Source organism: Onychostruthus taczanowskii, unplaced genomic scaffold (assembly GCF_017590055.1).
Source record: "Onychostruthus taczanowskii isolate IOZ18803 unplaced genomic scaffold, ASM1759005v1 scaffold20, whole genome shotgun sequence".
Taxonomy (NCBI): domain Eukaryota; kingdom Metazoa; phylum Chordata; class Aves; order Passeriformes; family Passeridae; genus Onychostruthus; species Onychostruthus taczanowskii.
In genome coordinates this window covers 10,012,055-10,037,408 of record NW_024499240.1, presented here as the reverse complement: position 1 = coordinate 10,037,408, position 25,354 = coordinate 10,012,055, and the positions used below count along the sequence as shown (strand labels likewise).

Genomic DNA, 25,354 nt, shown 5'->3' with positions numbered 1-25,354 from the left:
CAGTCTCCAAAGGAAATTCAAAGCCTCCAGCAGCTGGACTGATGGCTGAGGGAATCCGTGGATGTGTGATATACAGTGGTGAGTGTTGTGCTTATGAAGTCTGACAACTGGACCCAGACCATGTAAAATGCATTAAGTTCCTCCATGCTTTGAGTTACCAGCTTTGATGGGGGAAATTCTTACACTGGTTCAGAAAGTGCCACACTAAAGCATGGCTTGTTACAGTATTAGTGGTAAAGATGAGGGCTATCCCACGACTTATTACAAAACCAAGTTTTTTTAGAAGAAAATTTTAATAAGAAAAAATCAACTGACACTTGATTATGGGTTTTCTACAAATTAGAGCATTCATAATTACACTGTCCTCAGCAGTTTGTGGTTGCTCAGAAATAACACATTAAGTGGCTGGTGATGCTGGTCTCATGCGGAGTCCTTGTACTTATCTAGGGGTTGTGTCCCCTCCTGTGTTACCTGTTCCTACTAAATAACTTAGTTATTTCACAAACCTACAACAGTGTGCTTGCTGAGTTGTGAACAATACATCACTGAACTGAATTATAGTGTGTGCAGCTTTAAGATAATGTTTTTGTGACCTTTTGCTTTCAATTGTACTGGTTTGAGCATCTCCACTGTTAAAATTCTTAATTACTTTTTTTAATTTAAGCTTTCCGTGGGCACTTAACAGTCTCTGTGATATTACTGATGGATGATTCATGTTAAATTAACTTTTCAGCTCTTGTAGGTAGGAATCTATCAGAAGTACAGAGAGAGGCTTTTTTGGGTTTATACAATGTGGCTTGGTGTTGTGTTGGTTTCGTTCATGATAGTAAGTGCCCCAGCAAGATCAATCTTCAGCGTTTGTGCTGGAACTGAGAAAGTTTTCAAAAACAATTCTAAGAATTTTCTCTTGTGAAATCAAAAGCAGGTATGCATCTGTCTCTATATTACTTTTCTACTCATATGCTGCAAAAGACTTAACTCCTATTTTAAGGAATGGCTGCCTATTCTAATTATAGCCAAAATGTTGCATGTTTCTATTGAGTTTATGGATAAATTCTATATTAAATGACAGGAAATAGTTGTGGATAATAGTGCATCCATTAGCGAGAGTGTTCCCTCACTCTATAATTCTAAAAGAGAGAGATGCTTTCATACAGAACCTTGGGAGACACTAACACAAAAGTGTATTTTGTTTCCCTGTCTGGAGCTGGAGAAAGCAAAACAATATCAGTAGTTATCTGGTAACCGTGACACGCATGCATTTGACTTTCCCAGGCTGGCTTCACTAGAGTTAGTCTGGCAAAAAAAGAAAAGGGAAATGCAGTTTCATACAGTATTCCATTAAAGTGAAGGCCATAGTATCTGGTAGTTATGATGTAATTATTTAAAGAATACTTCAAGGGCCTTATTTTGGACTTCTTGTAATTATATAATTCAGATTTTTGAGCTGGAAAGGCTTCCCTCCACTAACAAAAGCCTCCAGGTCTCACTGAACTCAGTGGAGCCAGCAGCTGGGACTGAAGCAGGCTGGGCCCATCCTGGGTGCAGAGGCGCTGGCTCCATGCACGGCGGAAAGGCTGCGTGCAACGTCCTCCCACAGACAGAGCCTCACTGTGAGATTTGACACAGCTTGAGATCTTTCATAAAAGAAAACTCCATTCAATTTCCACTACTACAACGGTGATGATTCTTTGAACACAGAAATTAAATTAAACGGAGAGAATAAATAAGAAAAGATTAAAAATTAAAAACTACTCCATTCCATGTTCATGACATTTTTAATACTCATCTTGCTAAGATGCAGAACAAGGACTATTGAATTTCCATTCATTAGCAGCCAACAGGATATGAATGAGTATTAACTTCAAACAAAAACTTGATTTATAACAACATTGAGTTGTGCACTTAAAAAAATAATTACAAAACATTTTTAAAAGGAAGAGTAACAGTGGAAGCAGTAATGAATATAAAACATGACTGATCAGGCTTAAAACATAACTTCAAGTATTCTATGGCATTTCCTCAGACATTTGTCTCATCTGTTTGTGCAATACCCATCTTTGCATAGTAAAGAAAAATTGGTCAGACTCCAGCCTTGAGTAATCTGTTTCTTGACCATGCACCTATACAGCTGTTAATTTGCCTGGCAGACTTCTCTTTTAGGAGTATCAGATCAAATCAGTGAGATCATGCGGCAGACTGGAATGAGCTATACAGTTACCACAGTTTCTTGTCCAGCTGAATAGGTAAATAATGGAGCAAATGTAGACTGGATGAAATGGAGGCAGAGTCAACCTGGTCTTCTTTTGGTGACACTTTGTGATGAAGAAGTTACTGCTAAATGGATATGCACTTCCCAAAGCACAGCGAGGGGGATGTAAAAATCAACACCTGTCAAATCCAGTCTTATAACTGACTACCAGCACAGGAAGCACTTGAGCCTGTACCCACTCTGAGCTGTACTGTCACTTGCGTTGTGTGCACACAGGGCAGAAAGTGTCTTCTTCCCACACACACAATGGCTGAGGATTGGAGCATAAATTCAGTCAAGAAATCCTAATTGCTATGAAACTGCTGGTGTAAATAAAAAAGTTACTCCAGCACTGAACATATATACATAGTAGTTGGGGACCACTGTGGTCTGATTTAAACCATCACATCACACACTAACAATGTTGTTTGTGAAATGCTTCTCCGAGGTTTATTACACAGGTAGTTTATGTATATCCAGTTGACTTAATGTAATTTTCATGCCACTGGTGTTTCTGTTGTGGGTTATGCTTGCTTTGGAAGCAGAACCTAAAAAAAGTTAGACATTGTGTTCCCAATCACAGTATTTTTAGAGAAATGTAGTACAGTTGCAAGTATTTTTGGTTTGTCATCAGAGAAATGTCACTAATTTAATTCTGCTTAAAGCCAAGCAGGAAATTTTCAGAATAAGGTTTATAATTTCTATTAATGTCAACTACCTGTGTGTGCAGCACCTTTAACTTATAATGTAGTAAGTGTAAATGTGATTATGTTAAAGCTGATTGAAAATATTTAATAACAACCGTGAATCAAAACCAATCTATTGAGAGTGTTGAATTGAACATTATCATAATAAGAAAAATAACTGAAATGAGGTTTTCTAACTCACAGGAAAATGTCTGCAGCATTTTTTAATATTTTGGCTCTTAAAGCTAACTTGGGAAATGGTTTTCCTCTGAACAAAGATGCAGGAAGTAGAGTAACTGGGCTTCTGTTGTTCCTAAACCACAACTTTTAAATTAGATCCAAAAGTCTTTAATTCTGATTATCAGACACAGCAATTAAAATTACTTCACTTACCAAATGAGGTAAGTTTTAAGTCAGGATTAAAAGGATGAGCCAGACTGTCCAGCTCTGTACTTTAAGGGAGCCCTAAACCAGACCTCTTCACAAACCTTTCTCAGGCAGCTGCAGCCAGGTGAGCCTGGTTCCTAGGGACACAGGACTGCTGCCCAGGACCACTCTGTACAAATCTGTGTTTGTGCAGAAGGTGTCTATAAAAGTAATGACAACACACATGAAATTACCTGGGATTTTGCAGTGGTGGTAACTGGCTATCAGTAGCCAAGGGTCAAAGTATTAATCTTGCATTAACTTTGAAAAGTGACATGCATCAAAGAGATACAGGGAGAGAGTTAAAAAGGTCAGTCACCTTTGCAAGCTGCTTTGAGTGGATGGGCAGAAGGCAAGAGAATAATAGCTCATTCCAAGCTTTAACATCTTTTGAGTATTTTAAGGCTTATTTAAGTTTTTATTTTACAGGATCTAGGCAGGAAAAAAAGTAGCTTTTCTTAAAAGAAAAAAAAAAAAGAGCTTGGCACTTCTGTGATTAGTTTGAGAGTGTGTTACTTATATCATGGAAAATTCTGTATAACAGCCAAAAGAAGTAATTCAGACTTATAGTCAATACATAGATATGCATTTATACATTTTAATTGTTTTTGGTTTCAAGCATACAAACTTTAGATCACATCTGTTTGGTGTCAGAACTCCCTGCATCTGCATGCTGTTATCTGCCTTTTTTGAGCAAGCCCAGAACATCTGCTGTACAACATGCTACAGAAAAAAAGGGGAAGAAAAAAAAACCCAAAACCAAACCCAACATCAAAAATAGATTTACATAAAGAATAGAACCTTTTTTATATGGAAATTCTTTCCTCTCATATATATATATATTTATATATAATCTGTGAAAATGATACATCAAAATCTTATTTCCATATTTACACTTTTTTCTCTTGGAAGAGTTCCATCCATCATTCACTAGCTTCCATACCCAAGAGGCTCCTGTCCAAGGTGGACAGTGAGCCCATGGAGCAGGGAACCCTCAAGTCCAGCAGCAGAATGCACTGCGTGGCTGGAAAAGCTGTTGAAGCCTGGCACTGGCTTCCCAGTGGTTTGCATTTATTGGGCTGCAGATTCTGCCTGGGGTCAGTTTGCTAACTTGGTTGTTTGTATGTGAGCCATGCAGGTTACCCTTTCAAAATTAGCTCCTCATGCCACTGGAGTTTGATAAGAAAAAGGAAGTCATGCGAACTCAAGTGAAGTTAGAGTGCCAGCAGGCTGGGAAAGAATCTTTTGCAACTCCATTATTTTGGAACAGTTCTCTTATTGCACTTGGTCTGTGTGTCTCCTTAACTTGAGAAAAGGAAAAAAACACCTGATTTTCTGAAGCAGTTTGCTTGTACCGCTTGTCAGTTAATGTTAACAAGAGAAAGGTGAATAGAGGAAGTATTTCCAACTTATTTCAACATCTCAACTTTGTGTTTACAGTTACTGTTCTCATGTTCTTCCGTACTGATTTAGTTCTTGTGTAGCTACAGCAAAGACATCATACCCAAAATCCAGTAGTGCAAGAAGCAGCTTTTTGAATGGTATTTCTTCAGATAGGGCCTTGTTGAGTTGGATCGAACCTTCGTTTTTTGACATTTCTTCCAGGTTGCATCACAAGAAGATGGAAAGAGAAAAATGCAAGACATTAGTTAGATATAACAGGAACAAAGCCATTCTAAGGTCATAGTAAAGTAAAAGGCTCACACTGACAGTTTAACCAGTAACTTTTTCAACGGGTAACTACTGAAGGAATTTGGTCGCATGCAGCACGACACCAGGCACTGGTTTCCTTATGCAGTTTAAAGATCATGCTGGCATACAGAAATCAATTATTTCTGTAGTATTTCAAGCGGTGCTCTAAATTTGTAGAACTTTTCAGCTCCCAGCAACACATGTGTGCACTAGGCCAAGAATGCACGTGTTTACCTAAAGAGAATGAGTCACCAGTGCCAGGAATGGCAACACTTCAGCCAGCAGAGGCTTGAGTTCTCAGAGCAAGTGCCCAGCTCTGGCTACACCAGAATTTAGTTTATGTAATCCAGTGTGACAAAAGCGTGTGTGCCTTTGTGAGCTCTTACCACACTATTGACCGTAAGTGCTGTGAATCTCAGAAAGGTGCAAAAGACAGCTGAGACATTGCATTCGAAGGAGACTGGCCAGCTTTGTCAGTCGTGTGGTTAGAACTGAATGTTAACAGTGGGCAGCAAGCTGGTGACATCCAATCTCCTGCGATGTTGATGTCCTATGTCAAACAGCAAGACATTAGGAAGCAACAACAAAAGTTGGGTGCAACCTCCCCAGTATCTGGCTTTATGTGGGGCATCAAGCAAGGGGCTCATGCATTTAGTTTTACCATTGGGCATACACACCACTACCACCACCAAACCAACATGCAAAAAATACAGAACAGGAATTCATATATTCCCTAAAGCTGCAGACCAACCCCTGGATTTTCAATCTTGTGCAGCCCTGCTAACCTCTACCACTGCTACAATATTTATTCCATACATAAGGTTTAACTGGTGGTTTGAGACTAATGCAAAGGCAACTTCTTTTTGAGAGGACTTCCAGAGGCTGGTAATTCTTGGGCATCCTTGATTTTGGTTGTTTCCTTGGATACCTGTGATTTGATTTGTGCAAGATTAATGCTTAAGAACTGCTAGTTTCTGGAAGATTACTTTTCCCCTCCAGGATTACTGTACTAATGCTCCTTTGGAATGAGGCTGACATTAGGTCAGTATCTCAATTCCTTGTCCTCTACACTACAGGTAGATTTGAGATGAGGAAAATAATTTTCAGGCCAACTTGTAAAACTGCCAGATAGGAAGTATGAATATCAGAGAACTTGGTTAAATGTGAGTTAAAGGCTGCTGCTTGTCCTGCCAGTTTCAATGGGAAAAGGACATGTCTGCTTCTCTTCCCCCTACCTCCTCCTTTTAAATACTGTCTAGCATCCTTGAATTCAAGTACTACTGATAAACAACTAATTAGTCAGTCCTTTTAAACCAACAATGCAGATGAAAAATCCAGGTGACACAAGTTCTCCATACAGTGATATGGAAGTACCATATTCCCATTTGCTTGAAGAGGACAAGTCCTTAAAACAGACACTGAATTATATTGTTACCTGAGCTTATTTTAATTAAAGAAATGGGCTTTATAAAGTCTTAGAACACGGTACAGAGGACAGATGCTATACTAGCTTCCCAGTACAATCTAACAAAACTCTTTTGCCTTTTATCTTATCTGTTCTTTTCTATCCTGATCTTCACTAGTGTAGTGTTCTAGTACAAACCTCACCATGCATTGTGTCCAAACCACATATTTACTAATTTCCTAGTTTTATTCAGCAGAAATACAGCCTTTGAGGAACAAGACACTGACCAAACCACTGCCTTTCTTCACTTAGGATATTCTGCTAACAGTGTTGTATGAGGGAGAGAAACATGTGAAGAACTAAAATAAGAGCCTGGAACAGGGAACATGAGGTACAGTGTCAATAAGGAAACAGTACACACATGCAAAGTTTTAACAAGAGCTGCCATTGTAGCACTTCAGAGGTGAGCAGGGAGATGTTACCCTGCAGGAATTGAAATTCTGTTCTGATTACCTGACCTGCTTTAACAACTTCATCCTGAACTACCAAGCATTATAATAATAAAATGAAGACAATTAGCAGTCCAACTTAAATTGGCAAATAGAACAACTCTCCCTCTTCCCCAAGAAAATTATGATAAAGGAGAGTAGGCGAGTAGCAGGTTCTGGATATTTCCACCATTTACAGCTTTGAGTTAGAGCAGTACAAGGTTCCTTCTGCTATGCTTCAGTTAAATGGTAAGGGGCAGAAGTGTCCTCTAGGGAAGGACACAACTGAGAATGATGCTGCTTCCCAGTCCTTTGTTGGTTTATGTGGAAGGTCTTACAACATCAACATCTTTGCATTTTAGATTTTAATTCCTTTTTAAATAATGAGGGTCAGCCTTTCTGTCTGTAATCTAACCAGAAAGAGGGTATCTAACAAGAAGAAAAGTATAGATTATTTTTAGTCAAAAAAGCAGTCCATGTTACAGCACATCACTGCCTAACATGGTCATATTTACCAAAAAAAAAGAAATTTCAGAAAAGAAAAACTGGTTTCAAAAAGGGCTGGATGCATTCAAGAAATACCTTGCTGCAGTCTGCTGCATTCTTTTGTGCAGCTAAGTAGGAACACGGTCATAGAGTCTGTTACTTGCAAATGTGTGCCCCTGTGTGTGTTCATGTAAGTACAAAGCTAGTATTTTAATCACTTCAACTACCTAATGTTTTCATAGGCATTCCTAAAGCAAGGTTCAAATGCTGAAGAACAGCTTAAATTAACTTTTGCTACAAAACTGGTTAAAATTATCAAAATGAAGGACTAAAAAAAGCAACTTAAAATAAGACACTGACCTCCCATTTATTCCAGTAGTTTGGGGAAAAAAAAATTAGAAAATACCTCACATTTGAGTCTAGCTGCTGTTTGTGCAGTGATATTGGTCTACAACTCATGCTTGATGGAAATGCTGGTAGGGGATCAAAACCTCCTTCCTCACGAAATTGCCATCAGCATTCCACTGCTTTAACTTGTGGAAACCTTTGGGGTCTAAATGCAACCGCCCAGACCAGTTCAGCCTCAGCATCTGTTATAGCTGGATAAGTGTTTGGTCCCTCCTTTCATCTTCTATTAAAGAAACAGAAAACCTTGCAGCTCTTTAGCTAAGAAGAATTGCTGCAAATAGAGAATTGATTGTAGGCACAATTCTATCTGCCACTTTTGTATTCTGCTATAACAAGCAGCAGTTTTTCATGTACATTTCCACATCACTCTTATTAGTATTACCTCTTAGCAGTGTTTTGTTACCAAAATTGCTGTTAAAGTCAGTAACAAAAGCATTAATTGACTTATATTACTGCAGTAGCTTAGCAGAAGTGAGTGAATATATGCTAGGGAAAAAAGTGTAGGCCCCTGAGCTACTCTAACAGTAAAAATGTCCTTCCTATGTTAAACACTCTATACTGAAACCTTGCACAGACTTGCTGCACCAAAATCAAGTTCTTACTGCTGTACTTAAACAGATTTAAAAGTACTATGCAAGACTCAACTGTGTAAAATCTACTTCTTAACAAGGTTTCTACCCACAGCCTTTAAGCCACCTCAAATGTCTAATGAGATTCTATATTCTGTAAAATCATCCATCAATATTTTCTTTCCTATTCTGTCCACACATTAACTTGATTTAAAATTAACCTTGGATTCATTCTTGAAACTGGAGGTTGTTTGTTGAGCTGTTTTTACTTTTTTTTCTCTGAACTTGCATCAAGGTTTCTTTAACACTTCCCCTCCAACCCCACTCCCCACCTCAGTTCATGAACAAAGTTTGCTTAGTTGCAGCTTACGTTTGATATGGACTTGACACCACAGTACCGTATGTTCATATGAACATCTGATAACCTGTGAAACAGAAATCACATCTCCCAGTTTGTAAAGCATTAGCTACCTTCTCTCATAGTTGCAGAGACTAAATATATCACTTGCTTAAAAAAAGGAAAAGTTAAAATCCCTTTATTATCCTCATCTGTCCCTCCAGATCTATCTGAAGCCAAGTATTGGGGGTCTACATGTGCTAGCCCTCTTTGTGTACAAGCTCAAAAGCCTCTTCTCTTCCCCTCTGGCCCCCAGAAGAAACATGCACTTCAAGCTGTGAGCTAGGCCAGGCCAGTGTATTTGAGGTTCTGCTACAGAATAAACAGTTGTATCTTGCTCCTGTGAGAGTGAGAGCTTCAGGAGGCACTTCCAGTGCAGCTCCTCGATAGTCACAATGAGCTTCTCCCTTTGGGCACACAAATGACACCAGGGTGCAAAGCTGATCACCTGTGAGAGCAGCTTGAGAAGTGTGAGACACAAAGAATAAATAATCCATTACATCCTGTATTGTTTTAGAGAGGGAGGGATTGTCCTACTCCTCTCTTCCATGCAAGTGCTCAAGCTCTGTGTCTGTTGGAGGCAGGGGCTGCAGTGCTGATGGCAAAGGGCAAAGACGGCCAGGGCACAAGACAGCTGAAAAGGCTCAGAGGAAGGACTAATTATTTTATATTTTCATGACATGTATTTTGTTTTCAGCAAACTACCTTGTGCAATACAAACCTATCATCTAGGGATGCACACCCTGCTTCTGCAAAGTCTGTGAATTGCTAAGTAATGGACAAATGACTCTTACTGTAGAAAACTCATCCAAAAGGGTAAGCAGAGTTTTGGGTTTTTTTCCCTCAATAGCATCTTGCTTGGTTAATTCCCATGGGCACCTTCCAAACAAGCACTGAGAGAAAAATGAACGTGGCCAAGTCTTTCTGAGAACACCAGCAGTGACAGGCAGTGTAACAGGGACTAATCGCCCAGGAGAAAGGGCAAAGCCTGATTTGCTGCTTTCAGCAGGCCTGAAAGAGATTTTGAAATATTTTCCATCTATATGCATAGTTAATTAAGGCCAGCTGAAACTTCAAAAATATAAGACTATAAACCAGAAGTAAAACATTTTCAGGTGACCCTTGAAAGTGAATTACAAGATAAGACCTTATCACTAGATTCTACTTTGATAACTGCCTTAATCAATTAGGGAATAATTTTTTCTTCTCAACTTTGCCATGAAATATGAATAGAGGCCATAGAAAAATTTCTTTGAATTATTATTATTACTACTACTTATTCTCCTTGAAGAATTATGGCTCATTGTTGTATCATGGCTAAACCTTGATTCATGTTTTTGAAAAGAAACAGCAACTTTAAATGCCATGAAAAATCACTTGTACTTAATTACTTCCATGATCTGTTAGGTTACAAACACTGCTTCTAAAGGGAGAACTTTTTTACCAAATACAGGCCATGCATGTGGGCAGAATGGACGCTACAAAAAGGGCAGGAGTTAAGTACCTTTGTACAAGACTCTGTTTTAACAGAGTAGTCAAGAGGAATGACTAATCTGTTAGTCCTTATAGTTACAAAACACATCAAACTAGAATTGGGAGAGAAATGCTTTCATCTTTCAGGAAACAGCTCAATATTTCAACATGGTCTCTCTAAACATGAATTTGCTTTTTAAATTGTGTATCAATTAAAAAAAAAAATCAGTAACCACAAACAAGTTAGGTCTGCTATTCCAGAGTCAACTATGTCAACACAGTTGTTCCTGAAAACTACACTGCTCCTTCCACCACTGACCATTTACATGACATCTCTTGTTGTCAAAAAGTTGAGCAGTTTGAAAGTACTACCACACAAAATAAGACATGTATCTTTTGGGGTTTTTTTAACCAATGTAATCAGCTTAAATGCTACGGACTGGTGGTGAAAAAATACCTTGTTCCTCAAGTGTTAATTTAATTTTCATGAATTCACCTAATTATTCAACTTTGCACCCTGATAACATTTGCTATTTTCAAATCCATTTCCTTCACTTGTTTACTGCATGTGTAATATCTTTTCTTGTTCAAAGCAGTCTGTTAGAGTCTGGGGTTAACCAACTTGGAACTCTTGTAGCAGGAACTCAAAATTGAGTGATGTAAGCAAGAAATAGAAATGCCAGAGCCACCGAAGAGAAGACATGCTGCATTGCTTACTTAAAGCCCCATCCTGTCCCCCCAAGGACAATTGCTGCTACCAGGATGGCACCAGCGATGGAGCCTATTATAAGATTGGTGGCACTAGGACCTGTGGTAAAGGATTAGGGTAAGACAGACATAAGAACCAACAACTTCATTCACATTATGTGAAGCATCTGAAGGGTAGTCAAACAATTCAGGGAATATGGACAGCACACAAGGTGATGCCTCTAGACAGTCTCAACAAGCCAAACTTAACTTACTTTTCATTAAAAATATGAACAAACAAAGCTGTGGGTCTCTGCATTGTGCTATGCTGACTTCTACCATAGATAAAAACCTAGTATTAGACAGTGAATTCCATCGTAACTTACTCCATTATCTGCTTCATGAACACTCAGCTGAGAACACCAAGATAGTTGTGAATAATTCCTTAACTTAGAGGGGAAAAGTATGAATGCTGTATGTTTTAAGACTACAGAAAATGAGAGAGAAATAAAAAATCAAAAAGCCTTCTCTTTTTTCATGGAGCTCCTGAAAGGTGTAGATATTTTAATATGAGTTGAGAGCATCTAGCACCACTTACTCTGAATCCAGACACCCTACAAGTTACATCAATGCTAAATTTACAATTGTTTGACAAAAGCAAAGGATTATATAATAGGGAACAAAAGTTGAAATAAAAGTTTATTTCCACTAAGCCTTCCAAACATCAAAGCACCTCTTCATCATCCTCAAGAAGCTACTGAACAACAAAGTGGGGAAGGGTGGAGCAGAAAAAAGAGCAACAAAAAGAAGCAGCACAAAATACGTTCCTGCAATTTTCTGAAGAGGGCAAGAGAACACCTAAATAAGATACTAATAATTGACCCTTAAGTGCTCTGTTTACACAGGACAGAGGAAAACTGACAACAGGCTTGAGTAACATTTGCTCTGTACAAAAACTTCCTATTGCAGTCTTTGATGTAAAACCTTACAAAATGAAAGCAACTCAACAGTTCTGCAGCATATAACACACTTTTTGTTTAACCATTTACATATTCAGCAATAGCCTTCAAAAAGAGCTCTTACTGTTCCACTCTCCCCAAACCAACATTTCTACACAGCAATTGAAGTGTTCCTCATAAATCGTTCTGAGCTGAGTTTGGAAAACTGTCACACAGCTAATACAAGGAAGAAAGAGGAGCAGCCAGAGAGCAGCAAAGAAAGAGCAAGGGCAGCTGCAACAACTGAAAGTTTTAAGCTGTTCGGTCAATACTACAAAACCTCCTGCCCAACCCCACACACTGCAATAAACACTTGCCCTAAGTTTTAAAATTTACTGCAGCCACCTAACTTTATTGCCTCCACTACATGTTTCTCACCTTAGTGCTTCTGGAGATTCTGATTAGCTATAAGGAAACCAAGTTTGTGTAGAAACTGCAGGAAGCAATTTTCCAAAGAGTATTCAGGAATATGAATAAAACAGTTGGACTGAAGAAAAATATAATGAACTTTATAGATGAGCAGTGCACAAATTTGACAACAAAAATCAAAAGGTAATTCTGCACAATTTGGAAGAATGTATCTTATTTGGACTTACCTATAAGTCACACCTGGCTCAAATTAACAGGCTTGAGCACAGTGGAGGGTAAGTGCCATCCTGCAGGCATTGTTGTTCCAATTAAGGCTTGCTTGTAACAGCAGCCTAATGAGCCACCATATCTGACTGAGAGCTACTGTTTGCTCTGGATTTCATCAAATCATCTCACAGAACAAAAGACTGAAAACACAGCAAGTGATTTATCTGTAATAAATTTGCCTTGAAAATATAAAATAAATAAGCCTTGAAAAATTCTGAAGCCAATTTCTTCCTAGCTACAGAATGCCATCTTCTCACAAAAGAGGTGCAATGATTAATTGATAGTAACATAGTCATAAATTAGATAAAGATGTGCCAAATCAACTTTTACATCCCTCTTCTCACGATGTTCCCTGGTTGTTAAATGCCCAGGGATGTGTATCCATTTCATAGAGCACACCTAATCACCAAACACCAGTTTATTCTTTAAATAAAGAAAATCAGTATTGGTTTTATTTACTATAAATATTAAATAATTCAATCAATTTAAACAGAAGATACAATACTAAACAATCAGGCTCAGGTAATAGAGAAGTATTAATATAGGAAAAAATCAAGCCTGCAATAGGTAATATGACTAAACAGCAACCATTTATTTATGAGACTGGAGTACTCCAACTGTTGAATCCCAGTTTCAACACACAGAGATCTAAGAGGATCACTGATGAGTCATACCTTACTGTAAGGATCTATGCCTTATGTTTTATTAAGCATTACCAAATAAATTGTATTATTAATAAACCAGAATTTTGCTACCAGTAAAGGGACGTTTACGAAGAAAAATAAAAATCCTTATGTTTCAGCTCAATAAACCTCTCCAGTCACTGAACTCAGATGCTTGACAAACCAGAAACAAGAGGAAGGTCTTAATAACCACCACACTGTGGGATCATTTTCCATCCAGACTATCACAAGAGGCAGCACTTTGGTACGTCGCTCTTTCCACCACACTACTGCTATAACCTGCAGACAGAGATTTATCAGGAGGAAGCTCCTGCAGATAACTGCCTGGCACACCTCCTTTTCCTGCAAGGACACTGCTCTGGCATGGCTATTGTTCCATCCCTGGCCATCTTTTAGGACTCTGATACAAATCCTACTGAAGGTGTTAAATCAGAACACACCTGAAACTTCAGCAGACTATTCCCAAAATCTTCATCATCCAATACATTCTACAAGAATGAATACACACCATTTGAAACACTGCCAGTATTAGAAAAGGCAAGTTTACTGCAGACTGTCCTGCAGGTAACAATAACTGGTGATCTGATGTCTTTTCTTGCCTGTTGCTTTGCCAGCCAAATCCTCTGGTTTAGGTTATCAAAGCTAAGTATCCATTTTGGTATGAAATCTGGAAAAAAACCTACTGCACTATTTTGTCCCACATGACTCCTGAAATAAGTTCATAAATCATTAAGTAATTAAAGTTATTTCAGCACTTTGAACAAGCACTTACAATTTGGAAGTGAAGTGGTGAGGAAGCAGGAAGGACAGGTCCTGGCATCAGGCTATGATGCTCACACCCTCCCCTGCAGCTGGTAATGGCCAGCCAGGCATTAGGAACACAGAGGGAATTTGCAGTCCCTGCGTGCTTTCTATAAACCAACAAAAAGTAGCAGTGGCTTGCCTTGAATGCACATTTGTATCTGAAGAAACCAGAGGACAGAGAAATATTGATGAGATGCAGGAAAAAAGAATGAATAGAAACAAAAAGAACGAGTCAGGAAGTGAGCGATAAAAGCAAAGGAGAGATGAAGAAAAGCTGGCACTGGCATAGAAGGATACAGGAGCAAGAACAAATGGTCAGGGACACTGGTCAGAGCTGAGTGGCTTGAGACAGCAGGTCTCAGGACAGCAGGAAGAGACAAACAGAAGAGAACAAGGCAGAATGTAAGCAAAAGGCAAGTGGTCCTCAACTTGTAGATAAATTTTCTACTCCGGAATCTGTCCCCCAAACCTCCACAACTTTCAGAGTCTTCAGTTTTTAGCAAACAGTTGTAAAAGCTACCAGTAAAACACAGATCTGATCTTTCTCAAGGAAATGACCTATTACCTTCTTTCTTCTATTTGTTTTCTAATAATTGTCCTCTGTGAAGACAAAGGTCTCTACTCTTCTGAGAATCTTGGATCACTTTCAGGCGCAGACAGGTCCCTAGGGCTGCAGACTCAGACGCGTGGAGCGCTGCCTCACTGGACTAGAGCTGTGTGCGAATGCCTTCGCACTCAGCCTGACTGGAAATCACAGCCTGTCCTGCTAGTGAGCCCCCCTTCAGAGGGGTGCCACTGTCACATGCCAGACCTCATATACAGTACTAGAAACATGGAGAAGTTGGAACTCTCAGAGCAGCAAAACAGCAGTCATAACATCTGTAGTGTGCACAGTGAATGCAGAATGAAGACAGCTTTTACATAGGCCTTTTTATGTGTATATATATGAACACAAATTTATATAAATCAGAGCCATTGTTAAAATTGAGGTACTGGGATAACACTTAGGATTACCATTTTCTAGAACTACGAAAAGACAAAAATTGCTCATACATATTCTTTATACATGAATACTACACTCCAGCACTGTGCTGCCTTGGGGTAACAGAATGCCAGCAACAGAACCTTCAGCAGCTTTACAGTAAAACTACCTGTCTGTATGACTATCACCAGCTTTCATCTGCCTACCTTGATCATTAGACTGAAAGCCCTGCATGTAATAGAACAGTTCACATTACTCAGTCGATTTTGCAAAAGAATCGGGAAATCCCTTCAGTTCCCTCCTTTTCCTTTTTTTTTCTTTTCTTTTTTTTGGTAATTTGGTGTAATGGAAACATTTAAACATTTAATTTTATGGTGACAATGTAAAAATTCACAAACTTATTTTTTTATGCCCCACATTATCCCAGACAGGAGAAGGTTTAACACTGCATGAGCAAATCACACGACACAGACACAGTCAAATCACACGACAAATACGGTCACCACAGGACAAAGCTAAGGGGAACACAGAGGGCTCAGGTGCATACGGTTACCTCACACACTAAGGCACCAGACAGAGAACTCAAACTGAGAAAAGTGCTTACTCTATTCCCCACCCTGTGCCTCCAAAAATCACCCCCAAGGCCAGAATGGTCCCTGCCACTGCACCTATTAGCCTGTTAGCGGCCATGCTCACTGTGTGGAGGGAAAAGGGAAGAATTTTTCAGGAAATCATCACATATAGGTCTGAAATGAAAACATGAAATAATTCCTCAAAGGAATACTTTACAATCCACTGTTGGATAAACAATTCAAATCTCCTCACAAACCTTTGTTTACCAAATAGCGTAGCTTTAAAAATTCTGAAATGAGCTCTATTTGGTTTTCTTTGAATGCTTGCAAAATTTAAGTGAGAAGTTTTCCTGTAAATTCCTTTCAGCTTGTGCTTCTATTATTTACTCTAAAAGGGAACTTATTTAAAACAGCCAAAATATAAATAAATTGCCAATAAACAAACTTTCTTTTTGATTACCAGAAACTTACTGTATCCATAATATAATTAAGAAAATGAAAACTGTTTGGAAACAATTCCACCTCAAAAAAAAAAAAAAAACCAAAAAGCCCCAACTTTTAAAGTAATTCCTTTACTAATTAATAATATTTTTCTTTGTTACTGCATTTATCAATAGGACTCTCTATCTATATGACCTAAAACAGGTAATACCTTTTAAAAGCAAAAACCTACCCTAGAAACATGCTTCAGGTAGAAATTTTGATATGTTCAGATAGTCTCTCAAGACATTGAGGCCTTACTTTTAATCCTTAAGGGAACACTTTTCAGGAAAAAATTCTGTACATCTCCTATGTTAGAGATTACAAGTTTGATAGGTTCATGGAGCCACAATGGACCACAAGCAAAGAGCTGAATTCCCTGTCAAATGGGAACTTAGGGACAAAGATTTTATGGACTCCATGCTGAGTGAAGTGTGTTTTAAAATATTTTGGGGGTTTTTATCCTGTTTCATAACTATACACACACAAACACACACACACACTTGAGACATAAGTTCTATATTTAAATAAACAAACAGTACTCCACTAGTCAAATAAAGGCTTAATTCTGCAAATTAAATTGCAGAGAAGAATCTCATGTGTATATGGAGTCCCACTGATTTAAAAACTGCTAACCCACACTCTTAACTAAGTTTCTGCAGTAACCAAAAACTAACAGCAAGAACTCTTTGTCTTCCCCAAACTGCTAAATGCTGTGTACATCTGCTAGTACAGGATACAGTAGGTTGCTGAGTTTAGAGTAATTAAAGAGTCATGTATTAATAGCAACATAATTAAGGACCACATATTTTTTTATCCTGAAGTAGAGAATGGAGCCAAAAAGCAATTGATGGATGATGGAAAAATCTGAAAAGTGTAGCAGAATAGCAGTCAATTGCCAATTATCACAACAATACATTAAAAAATAGCAACACTCCCTAACTATACATGTTCTAATTGTAGCAAGAAAAATGCTTGGAGTTTTGGTGTGAAAAAGATTAAGCCTATTAGATGAATTTTCATATCATGAGTGTTTCACTTCATTCAACCTTATGGCTAAGGAAAAACAACTATTTTGCTTTCTGTCTTAGACTTGTAAACTGGCATATGACATAGGGAGTAAAAAAGGATCAAAAATTTAATGGCAGCTACTCTTGTGTATGCTGAGTCATTACAACAAAGGAAAGTACTGCTGTACTCTTCGGAAATCTTCTCACAAAGGAATTCCTCTATAAGCACACAGAAAGAGATCATAGTGTTCAATCTCTTAAATTCATTTCTAGGTGATTCAACATCAATAAATTACTGTAACACTGTAAGAAAAGTAATCCATCTTTTGAGATCATTGAGCCACCTTGAACAAAAGCATATTCTGCCATTTTGCAGAGGACTCCACTGAAAAATGCAGTCTAAACTTTGCCTCTACCTGCTGGCAGAATTCCATGCACATACTATCCATTTAAGGCTTTTTCCCGGAATAATTCAACATTGATGTATTAATTTTCACTAGGGTATCTCCATTCTGAACTAGATGAGGCAATCTGACTTACAGTAATTTATCAAAAATAAGTGTACCTTCTGTGTTACCCTTCCTATAGACCTTTTCACAGAGGAGGGAACACTTTCTTACCTACCAGATTTGGAAATGAGCAAAGTAAAATTCATATGCTCTCAGTCACAGCTGTAAATCCTGCTCTCCTCATCCACACACACAGAACTGAACAGCTCTGCAGTGTTAGTCTGTGGATAGATAGAATGTAAGAGAATACAGATAGTGTGAAGGTAATCTCACCCCTAAGGAGTTACAGCTGTGCTAATTGTCAAGCATTAGGAATAGGCCTGCCCTTAATAGGCCACAGCTGGATCCAGTTAGAATGGGTATTGTAAAAGAGTGGGTTGGCTGGTCAAGAAGGTTGGCTGGAGTTTGCTGGCTGTGCTGTGAGGAGCTGCCCATGAGAAATCACCAAGAAGGTATGAAACCTTTGCAACGAGATGGCAACATTGATAATTAATTTTTTTTAAGACTCTCTAAGCAGCATTGCACTGTCAGGAAGGTTTTTAGAGGAAATGGAATGATAAGTGGCTTGTAAGGCAGGGTACAAAGCAGGCAGCTCTACCCTGAGCAATGTTGGGACTGGGAGTCCAGGAAGCGCCTGTACCCATTTCCTATACAAATCTGGACTGGCCTACAGAACCTCCTTCACAAGAGTAACTTGTTTCAAGATGATCTCTTCAAACACTTCTTGGCAAAGGTCTACTGGAACCATTCTGCCAAGGGGTAACACAAAAAGGCACACAAGACAGATAGAGCCATTCCAGAGGGATATTCCAAAATCCTGTCCTTCCTTGACACCTTGGTACTTTCAGAGTAATCAATTACAGTCTGAGTCCTCAGGACCAGGTTTTTGAACAACTTTTATCTTTTCTCCATCTACCTTGCAAATGGAGCAGAAGAACCTGGAACTGGGGACTTTGTAAATGCGTAAGACTGAATAAATATAGTCTGATATTGAACAGTGCCCTGATGACAGGAAAGACATTAAAAAAAACCCCAAAACTGGACAGTACAAGTCCAAAGATATCCAAAGATATTCTTTGGCAGAGGAGTCGGAGAGAAACTCAAATACTTTCCTTCCTCTTTGAAAAAACTTTTGGATTATTTCCTCAATACCTCCTCCTTGTATTTGTACTTCATATATAGTTGAAATACATACCACGTACATAAGAGCAAGCAACAGTGATTGTAAGAATAATTTATCAAAAATCTTAATCTTTTTATTCTTTCATTGCAATACGATTTCAAGGAATCTGATTTTACCAGGAACATTCCACTTGTCCCTTTTTTATACCACAACTCTCTGAATTAGTTGACTAAGAAAACTGAAAATCTCTAGTAAAATATAAATATTCAATTATATAAAAAAATAAGAGCTACACTAAGATTCCAATCACAACAAAAATTACCATTAAAAAAATAGAGAATAAGGGACAAAGGAAAAAAACATTACCTGTTGAAATCTTCCCCAAATTTAAGTTAGACAAGTAAAAGTTTTATCAATTTTCCAAGTAGAAAAACCTATTTCCTCTACATGAAGCAGAATTTTACTGTCTGGGTCTAAACATAGCTGTACAATAGTATTTGCTTTTTATATGCTAATTCTGCTACCATGTATCAACAGAAAAACATCATAAATACGTAACATAAAAACTGAAACAAAACACAAACCCTTGGGTCCTTCATCCTTCTTGCCACCAGTATCCCTGACAGGGTCATCAATGCTGCAGTCTGTCCCAGCCCAGGAGAAATTACAAATGCAAGTGGCTTCATTGCTACAAACCTAGCAAAAAAAAAAAAAAAAAAGTGACAGCACTTAATTTCTAACTACATTTTATTAACATATCAGACTGCATTTATTTAATATGTAATTAGACATTTAATACATGGTATAAAACTTGCCTATTTGTATATTGTAACAGTAACATTGAATGTTTGGAATGACACAACACTCCTGGAAGTTTGCCTCAACCCTCCTAATACTCTCACATGCTGGGAGAAGCAGAGCTGGTTCTATCATCACTGGCACACACCTGCACAGGCTGTGAAACATGACAGCAAGTTAGCTAGGTTAGTTAGATCTTCACCAGCCAGCTATCTGGACTTTGAGCCTGGATGCCCAGAAGGGATACAAACATTTGCCTTTGAAAGGTTCAGAACATGGTTACACTTTCCAACCTCTCGTTTACAGCTTGCACCCATGTAGAACAAAGTCGATTTATTTTCTTTGGTTTTGTCAGCATTTTTCCTAAGCAGCAATGAGGAATGCTTGCCTGGCTTCTAAGAGAGGGAACAGTTCTTCCTCAGTTTACATTTACCTGAATGACCTCTAAAAATGAACTCAGCACTCTAAAATTTCAAGTATATTTCTTAGACACAGAAAAACCTATCCAGTGGACAAAACCTAAACCATCATATCAATACTAAGACTTTGTCAGTTATAAACTTTCCATATGAAAAAGAACATGGAATGGTGCTGCTAAAAGAGGTTACTGTGGAAAAAAGCATGACACAAGAAACAGACAAAGGATGAAGTTTTGATTATAGGACTAGAAATGAAGTCAATCATTGGACAAACAGCTAATAATGTCTTTGGACACTGGAACATCATGTGAAAAAAATCCAGGAAACAACCTACCAACAAATGACTCTAAGTAACACATGTGATTTTTTAATTCAATTTTTATAATGCTCTGCTTTTAAGAAGCACTCACTGGAGAACCCTACCTAAGAACTTGAAGATAAACACATTTGATGGCAGGTTTGATCAACTGAAATACCCTTTTAAAATTAGGAACTGGAATAATCCAAAACAGAACAGGTAAGATAGTTCACTCACCCTTCATGTCACTCTCAAAAAGTACCAAGATGATTTCTAATCTCCTAGATTCAAATCCTTACTTTCAAATTTTAAAATTTTTATACTCTTGATTTTGAACCTAACCTCCTACTTTGAAACACTCAGTTTTATTTTCAAGCATAGACAACAGGAAGAAAGAACCCCTTCTCGTACAGCCTAGCCCTTTAGGCAAGTATGCGTCTCACTGAATCCCACAGTGGAAAGGTTTTATTGGTATGTAAAACAGCGATCTGTTCATCAAAACAGAAGTAACATCTTAGACAAATGAACTTGTAGGTAGAATAACAGAACATAATGTGCCTGAATGTAAAATGATAAACCTTGGATCTGTTCAACAACTGTTTGGAGCTGTTCAAGACCTCCCTCTCTGCTGAGGACCCACAGTTTGGAATTTTAATTATTTAAGCCATGGGCTATAAATCTATGAACACAAGACCAACTTCATAAAGGTGTTAGTGTGCAGGAAAAAGTTTAATTCAAGATGGCAAGTAGCTGGAAATGTGGGTAGTACATTACAGAAGTCCTTCCAATAACTAATGTCAAAGGTCTTTCTTGCTGCTTACAAACCCGACTCTTTGGATATAACTGCAGAACCAATTTGAGAAGTTTCCTTTCTAATTTTTTTTTTATGCATCACAAAATGGCAGTCTTCCCCTGAACCCAACATTTGTGGTTTCACATCAGAAGGTCTTAGGAAGACTTTCAGATGTTAGGATCAGGTAGAGCAGAGAGAGCTGGGGAAGCTCACCCCCAGTACAGACTCACCCCATGACCAGAACAGACTTTTCCATTGGAACCAATGGGACAGCTGCTTATGTTCAAGGACTGAATTGGCAGGCACTTTTTGTCCAGACACATCATCTGAGGTCCACATGGAGCTCCATCCTCCACGTAACCTAAATCTGTATCATCATCTAAAAGAACATGAGCACCACTAGGAGAAATAAGTTTTAAGACAGTATTAGTATTGTGACTGGAATCCTTTGAAAATATTAAAAGCATGTTGGTGTAGACACTGAAAGCCCCACACCATTCTTTCATTCAGACAGACTGAACAAAACTGCAGAGTTTTGCTGTCTGTTCACAGCAAAGACAGTGTTCCAGTTGTCAAAATAAAAATAAGTCTAGATTAGAACTTAAATACTCAAGAAGGGCACCTCAGTCTTTGGGGATTTTTAAGTCTCTGAGAGATCATTTTCCTCTTTTTTTTTTTCCCCAAATGCTGTGAAATATTATTGCTAGAAAAAAATACTAAAAAACTAACTTCCCATGTGATTTAAATAAAACCACAAGTGGAATAATGCAAGAATTAAGAACCACTGTTCACTCAGGACCCAACTATGTAAGAGTGTTCTTAGGGTGACAAAAACTGCAATGTTGCCAATGTCTTCAAAATACAAACCCAGTATTGTGCACAGACCCAGCAGTGCAGCAGACTGAAACTCATTTACCTGTTCTTTAAGTGAACTGTAGCTGAACATCTTACCCTGCCACAACTCTGCAGTTTCCCCCTTCTCAGCCCTCACTTCACTGTTTCTTTGAGTATTTAACACTCAAAATCGTTATATTTAAAATACAGGTCTTTGGCAATCACAGACTTTCTCCACCCCCAGAAAAACATAATGCTGAGCATTAAGTTCTGACTGATATTCTGCTACTGGAGGGATCAAGCAGAAGATTCAGGAGTATAACCCCCATTTTACCCTCTTTAAATGTGGAATATTAGGCTTTTTATGGTTTGGGGATTTTTTTTTTTAATCAAAAGAAATACTCAGAATAATGATTTTGCTGTAATTACCTAAAATTCACAGACTCTCATATTTATGTCTCTCTTGATTCAATTAGGTTTGACAGAGATAAATCATGTTGGAATACTGCATTATCTTTTACCTGCAGTCCACTATGCGTCCTTGATGATAAAAAGAATTTGGGATGATTTCTCCTTGAACTTGACCAACTCGTGGAACTCGAGTGAGATTAGTACAGAGCAAAAAGCCACAGAAAACATCACTGGAAAATGAAAACAAAAATCAAAATATTACTGGAAAAGTATGAAGTAAACTCACAAAAAAAGAGTCTGGCAATGGTGCTGCTGATCACAGTAATATATTACCATAGCCATGTGACAGACTTTCAGAGTGCAAGCCTGGAAATAAAATATTATTTAAATGACAAAAGGCAGAAACAAGTCATCATTCATTCCAGTGCACCAGTGAATGCTCACATGAGCACAGAATGTATCTGTGCTCTAAGAACAATCCAGAACAAGTAAGAGGAGCCAAACTGCACAAAGCTTTGTCAAGTTAGGCTGAATTGCTTTTCTCTCTCTCTGGCAGCTTACACACCATACGTTAATGTCACGTTTGAAATCTTCATTGCATTTTATTTCCCTTACAGGACAACAGAACCCTAACAGAAATTTTTAGTGTGAAGTTGTGTGTGCCCAAGTTTTGGTAAAGAATCTTCTTTTTTAATGTTATTTTATACATGCATATATTTAAATATATTTTATATAATATATACAACATATCTTCTTTATCTTCAATAGAAGGACATTAACTAATACTGATTGTCCTAAGTCACAGAAGCAGGTGGTGAATGAATGCTGGAAATTGACTTTGTTAAAACTGAAAAGAACATAAATAGCCCTTCAGCCAGAGCATTGTCCTGCATCTCTCTACCAACAAAGAAAAGCTTTTATAGAAATGAGGGGTTTAATAGACACATTAGAACACAACTAGCCTCATCTAAATTAAACAACTCCTTTCCTTATGATCCCATCTGAAAGCTAATAATACAAAAAAAATCCACTATACAAGCATCAAATAGTCAAAGAAGGAAAATGCTATTCCAAAACTGAAATTTGTATGTACGTAATTAAAAATTACAAAGCAGAAGTAAATCGGGAGAAGTTTAAGTCTATCTACTAATGATCATTAACTTGAAAAGTAAATTTAACCAAACATTCATCTGGTAATGATCACACAGAAATTAATCAGGCCTTTTCTCTAAAGAATCCAAATGTCTAATGGTCCTCTCTGGTCAAAATAAAGATTGGAACAAACTTGAAACAGCATGATCTGGTGTCAGTCCCAGAGCAAGTGAACAGAATGTGTGTATTTGCAGCCTAATTTATCCCTGCCAAGGCTGAGGTATTTTTTTTGTTATGAACTTGTGACTTTTTGCTGTCTTGTCCCTCAGCTACTCTGAAATAATTGAAGTCACAGTATATTCTTCTGAAAATCTAGAATTATTTACAAGTCTATTGCTGAGTCACTTATAGATTTGTCAGAGTGCAAGTTTTTCAAGATGCAAACCTCATGAGGGAAAAGAGATTCAAAATAAAGCAAAACAAGCTGCTGAAACATGCATGAAAAAGTAGAAAAAGTAGACAATGTTAAACCATTACCAATCTATTTAAATTACAAATAATCTCTACCAAGCTGAACTTACTGTTTGCTGCACTGAATCCATCGGTCTCCATCCTTTCCACAGTTTCCTTTTGTTGTGCCTTCTGTATTAAGCTTTTCATAACAAAATTTGTCAGATCCTGAAGACTCTGTTGATGAAGAAAAAAGAAACATGTTTTTCACTAGCAACATGACAGCTTTGAAACCTGCATTATTTATTGCAGCCATTCTCTGTAATTTTTTTAATACAAAACATCAATTTAAATACACATGTATGTGTGCAGATGGTATTTTCCAGTGACTAAAAGGGAGAACACACTAAACTGAAATACCTACTGATACGTTCAAAATTTGCTCTGAACTTCTAAAAGTAGCCTCCATGGTGTCTGTATTGTATTCTGCATATGAATCTTATCTGTGGTAATTTTGTTCGCTTCATAACAGTTGCACATAGATTTAATCTAGTTGTTTTTCATTGCTATTTTTCCTGATCTGCATTTCAGAAGATTTTGTATAGGACATTTATGATAAGCATATGTTCTGACATCAACTCAATGTTGATTTTATTCTATTTTTCAGATGTTCACAGGAAACCAAACTTGAACAGAGTGTAATTTTAACTTATTTTTAGCACTAAAATTCTGAACTAATAGGTTTTAAAGCCATAATTATTTACTGATGAGCTCATTTGTTTTTTTCTAAAAATTAATCTAAAAAAAGAAAATAGAAAAGCACAACAATTATATAGAGGAAGATAAAATGCTAAGACAGAGTGGCCCCAGTGGCAGTTATGATTAGACAAAATGCACAAGAACACACTAAATGCCAGAGCACCGGACATCCTGGTAGTTCTCTGCTGAATTGTCTCCAAGTCCTTACACAGAACATTCAGCCCCCCTCTGCTGCAAGCAAAGCCCATTGCAATTGCAACTCTGTTTAACTCAACACTTCTGGACTTAAATCCATACTATGCATATTTAAGTTCACACCAATGTACTGACTTTCCTGACTTGGAGAATTGTATAGAAAGGAGAGGCAAGGTGGAGCAGCTTTGGCATGAACCACTGATGGGATAATGGAACTGGTGACTGTCATTAAAGAAAAGTCAAAAAATCTGTTTTTGAACTACACCCAAAAAATCCTCAACCCCCTCCCCCCAGCAGCATTTGCTGCCTGCCCTACCCAGATCTGCAGCCACATCATCGTTCTCACTGACACCACTCCCAGATGCAGAATTCCACTTGGCAAGCAAGCCATTTTCCCACTGCAGTCTACTCACTCTACTGATCAGAAAACTTCAGCTTGTAGTGACAAGAACAAAAAAAAAAAAAAAACAAACCACGAAAAATCCAAAGCAAAAGCAGGAACAAACTAGAAAAAAAAAAACCCACAAAAAATCCAAAGCA

The 25,354-nt window shown here is 37.9% G+C and overlaps 1 protein-coding gene across 1 annotated transcript in view; it reads right to left on the bottom strand.

Annotated features, from left to right (window-relative positions):
- Nucleotides 1–4,847: 4,847 nt before the first annotated feature.
- Nucleotides 4,848–25,354, bottom strand: part of ADAM23 (ADAM metallopeptidase domain 23) — a 65,429-nt gene continuing 44,922 nt past the window's right edge. The window contains exons 21-27 of the mRNA XM_041403397.1: nt 23,992–24,097; nt 22,429–22,548; nt 21,304–21,472; nt 19,350–19,461; nt 10,999–11,089; nt 8,782–8,836; nt 4,848–4,961 (exon numbers count right to left, since the gene is read on the bottom strand). Coding sequence (XP_041259331.1) covers nt 4,848–4,961; nt 8,782–8,836; nt 10,999–11,089; nt 19,350–19,461; nt 21,304–21,472; nt 22,429–22,548; nt 23,992–24,097 — 767 coding nt within the window. The remainder of the gene's footprint in view (nt 4,962–8,781; nt 8,837–10,998; nt 11,090–19,349; nt 19,462–21,303; nt 21,473–22,428; nt 22,549–23,991; nt 24,098–25,354) is intronic.